This window comes from Branchiostoma belcheri, unplaced genomic scaffold, assembly GCF_001625305.1.
Source record: "Branchiostoma belcheri isolate BF01 breed outbred unplaced genomic scaffold, Haploidv18h27 scaffold261, whole genome shotgun sequence".
Lineage (NCBI taxonomy): Eukaryota > Metazoa > Chordata > Leptocardii > Amphioxiformes > Branchiostomatidae > Branchiostoma > Branchiostoma belcheri.
In genome coordinates, this window is record NW_017803867.1 from 226,264 (window position 1) to 230,484 (window position 4,221).

The 4,221-nt window shown below is 37.4% G+C and overlaps 1 protein-coding gene across 1 annotated transcript in view; it reads left to right on the plus strand.

Annotated features, from left to right (window-relative positions):
- Positions 1-3,740, plus strand: part of LOC109472025 (dehydrogenase/reductase SDR family member 1-like) — a 10,084-nt gene extending 6,344 nt beyond the window's left edge. The window contains exons 6-8 of the mRNA XM_019771595.1: positions 644-716; positions 2,085-2,165; positions 3,133-3,740. Of these exons, the coding sequence (XP_019627154.1) occupies positions 644-716; positions 2,085-2,165; positions 3,133-3,269 (291 nt within the window). The 3' untranslated portion in view covers positions 3,270-3,740. The remainder of the gene's footprint in view (positions 1-643; positions 717-2,084; positions 2,166-3,132) is intronic.
- Positions 3,741-4,221: the final 481 nt, after the last annotated feature.

A 4,221-nucleotide genomic window follows, 5' to 3' on the forward strand; every position in this document is an offset into this window, starting at 1 on the left:
TGCGTATATTTGTGAATGAATGCCAGGAAGAATAGGTGATTCGAAATAAAGTTTCACAGCTTCGAAGTTTCCATGATGCTCACTTCTCAGTGAATAATAATCATATTGGATAAAGACATGTTGATTGTTTCTAATATCATACATGCGATTGTTTAGCTGTAAATTTAAAGTTCATCTACTCACTGCCACTTGTAACAAGAGCCGACGTTTCTATGCCCGTCTGTCTTTAGGCACTTGATTTCAATTCATGATAGCTATTATGCCCTGATCAAGATAACAGACGGCCATCCAAACATCGGCCTTTTGTTAAAAAATAAAGAACTTTGCTGTTGGAGAGCACTCAAACATTTAGTATGGACCTTTGACACATTTATAACTGATATCCATTATTATATTTAAGTACTACTTTAAAATATTTCTGAAATTATTCATCCACTACTTTAAGATGTTTCTGAAATTAAGGTCATTGTCCTTACGGGTCTGGACCTGCAATTCGGTGCTAAAGTAACTTCATGCTAACAATTCTCTGCAAGAATACAGATTTCATTAGAAATGTTGAAAATAAAACTGGGTGCACAACAAATGATAGCTTGGTTTTAGATAATTACTAATATTTTTGTTAAAATATATTTTCTCCTGTAAGTCTAAGAACAGATACATGTTGAACTCTGAGAGTGCCGAGTATTCAGGGAAAGGCATCGTCCATCTTACCACAGGTAAGCTAACGTGTTAACATACTCATGTAACAATGGTTTATTTTATTTATTTATCAATTTATGAAGATTTGCCACAGTTGTCTAAAGATTGACATGTGACAGCTGACCATCATCCCTTCAAGATGTCAAACCTGAGACCAAAATGTAAAGATTGAACCAATCATACCTACTAAGTGTGGTTTTCCCAAACACAGGACCTCCATTTAATGTGCTATCATTTACACCTGAGTGAAGTGAGAAAAGTCGTGTTAAGTCCCCTTTTCAAGGGGACAATACTCGTATCAGTGACATATGATTCGAACCCGAGACCTCTTGAGTCTGAACCTAACACGCTACCGCTACGCCACCCCACCCGGCCCCGCGTTTATAGCGTTTAAAAGCCTATAGCCACTCGCTGATTCATAGGCCAATGACACCGTGAATTGAACATTTTTATTTAAGCCCCAAAATATGACTCAGAGCTAGATAGCCAACCGCAACTTACCTACCTTCTCCAGGCCATGGCTATCCGTGGTCAAGAGTTGGCCAGCGGAGGTTGCCAATCTATGTTTAAATATTGTATGGGCAAAAGTCCAAAGTATTAGATTTTTTATTAGACCCAACCATAGGAGCAAACGTAACTAGAATCGATGAAAATTGATTTCAAGTTAATCCCAATCAGCGTCAGTTGGTGAATGTCTGGGATCAGATTCGTAGATAGGTTCTATATAAATGTGTGTGACAAGAGCTCAGCATTGAAAAAGCAAAGGCAAAAGTGACGACGTCAAGTCTTTAGTGAATACACTACATGAAAACGGTTAGGACAGCAGAGCAAAACCATGAAACGTCATGTTGACTATGAAATATGACTGTTCTGCGAGACGTGACTAATTTCAGCACCATATTGCACATAAAAAAGTAATCAAATCCAGCATATCTTGCACTGTTGTGTATGTGTGTGTGTGTGTTTGTGTATATTTGTGTGTGTGTGTGTGTGTGTGTATTTGTGTGTGTGTATGTGTTTTTGTGTATGTGTTTGTGTGTGTGTGCGCGCGTATGTGTTTGTGTGTGTGTGTGTGTGTATGTGTGTATGTATGTATGTGTGCGTGTGTGTGTATGTTTGTGTGTGTTGTGTGTTTGTGTGTGTGTGTGTGTGTGTGTGTGAGTGTATGTGCAGTATGTAGTAAAACCTTGCCATGTTGTAGTTAAGTACATTTAGCCTGTAAATGGGTAGTTTGGGTTTTAGTGTTTACATGTGCATTACGACTCCAGAAAGACTAGTATGTATAGATAATTTCTGTATGTACAAACTAATGACCGATCAAATAAACAAAACTAATAAACATATACCCTGCCAGCAGATAACCGTTTTTATTATCTCTATTTTAGACCCTGACATCATGGCGAAGACAGGGAGAATCATAACCAGTGGTGACCTGGCAGATGAGTACGGCTTTAAAGACATTGATGGTAGGGAGAACCTGCAGATTTGCTTTAAAAAAACATTGTCACTTTAGGGCAGTAAAACTAGATTTTCTTTGTGATGTAGTTAGTTGAATCAACCACTATCCCATAGCATATTGGTATCTTTAAAGCGAACATGTGATGTAGCTGGTGGAAACGGTTGCTCATTTCTTGTCGCAGGCTGGTTATATTTATGCATAGTACCCAGAACTTTTCTAGACTTTTAAAGTCGTATAAAGACGTATAAAATAATGACAGAAATGGGCTGTACTATTAAATTTAAAAATTCCAAAGATTTTTTGACCCAGAATATTTTCCGTTCTGAAATTTAATTGGATGTCTTTATCAGAAAAAATGATAAGACAAATATCGAATAGAATTGCATCGGCTCACATAGTATTGATTGACAAAATGTAATGATTTGTTATGATAATACGACAAGGATTATGACAATTTTAACGAAAAAAATCAGTGATCATCATGATGCCCTAAAATATATACATATAGCCTTCTAATGTTTACATCTCACCATTAAATGGAAACAGATGCACTGGTACTTCAGAGGATGGCGCCACAGTACAGCAAAAAACAACGTTTCCATGATAGTGAATTTCATTATGTTGAAATCTTCAGTGTCTGGAAATGTTGCAAATTTCAAAATTGCTTCATATTTGTATCCGCTTACATAATATAATGGCGTTTTAATAAACTGGCAGTTCAATTTTATTTCTTGGTTCTCCGGCTACTAGAAACGATGCAGAGATAAAATAAAAACGTGAAAACATATTTTAGAAGGATATATATATATATATATATATATATTACTTTAGTTCACACAAACTTAAGGTATTGAATATGACCAAATAAAACTTTTTCTAGCAGCTATTCGTTTTCTTGGTGACCCCTGCCAAGTCTGTAAAATAGAACTAGGCTGGGAAAAGAACATGTTACCGACACTACGCTGTATTTTCAGGCCGGTCTCCCCCCGACTACGTCCGCCGTCTAAGGGACCGACTGTCCATGACGGGCTACACCAGACTGGCTGCCTGGGTACCAGCCTTTGTCAAGATCCCCGGCTGGATGCTTTCTGCGTACTACCACATTCTGTAGTTTTTTTTATATAGAACACTAGCCTGATAGTGGTATCTGAAACCAGCTTAGAAAACAATGAAAAAATAATTTCAATTGGTTGGTAGGAATTAGGATATTGTGATGCTCAAAAGCTCCGAGAAAGGTTCTGATAGACATCTAAATGTAAGCAACGTTGTAACAATCCATGGCCATGGCTGTGGAGAATAAAATCCGAATAATCAAGAGAAATAGTCATGTATCCGATACCCTTCGCCAAAATATTTCATCATAATTGCCTTACAGGTGTTATTAACTTACCATTCAACCTCACGGAAATATATCTTTTTGGAATTTATTTTTTCATAAATCGCGGTATTGAGGGAGCGTTCTATTTTACTTTTAAACTCTGTCGTTTATGTGCACATGGCGAAGGGTCGACGAAAACGAACGGGAATTAGCTATGGTGCTTCAGGTATTTTTGGTGACTAGCAGAGTTCGCCTTACAACCCCCCCCCCACGAAATCAATAGAATGTTTTCATGTCATGAGCCAATCACAGTGTCTGGGTTTGGATTGTACCATATGTAACAGGGAGTTTCTTGATTACCCATATATTTTATCTCTCCATTTATGCCATACTAATCTAAATACAATAATGACACATCTCTTGGCTATGCCGAATCCTGATTTCTCTAGTCTCGAGTCATGACATCAGAGACAGTGTCCCTCTAGAAGGTTTTTTTTTAATTCAACAATGATACTAGCAAATTAAGACATTGTACATCACATCACAACACATTTGCACAATGTAATAGGGGCCATTCACTCTTGTTTGGCTAGGGTTTACTCCCTTGGATTTCTATACAGGGGTGTAGTCCCTGGCCTGGGTTTCTGTTTTCTTTTCTCGTAAATTACAAATACTGAAATTGACTGCCATGAACATTGCCAGGATCACATTTTTTCAAGCTTTTTACACAAACATCTATGTACTC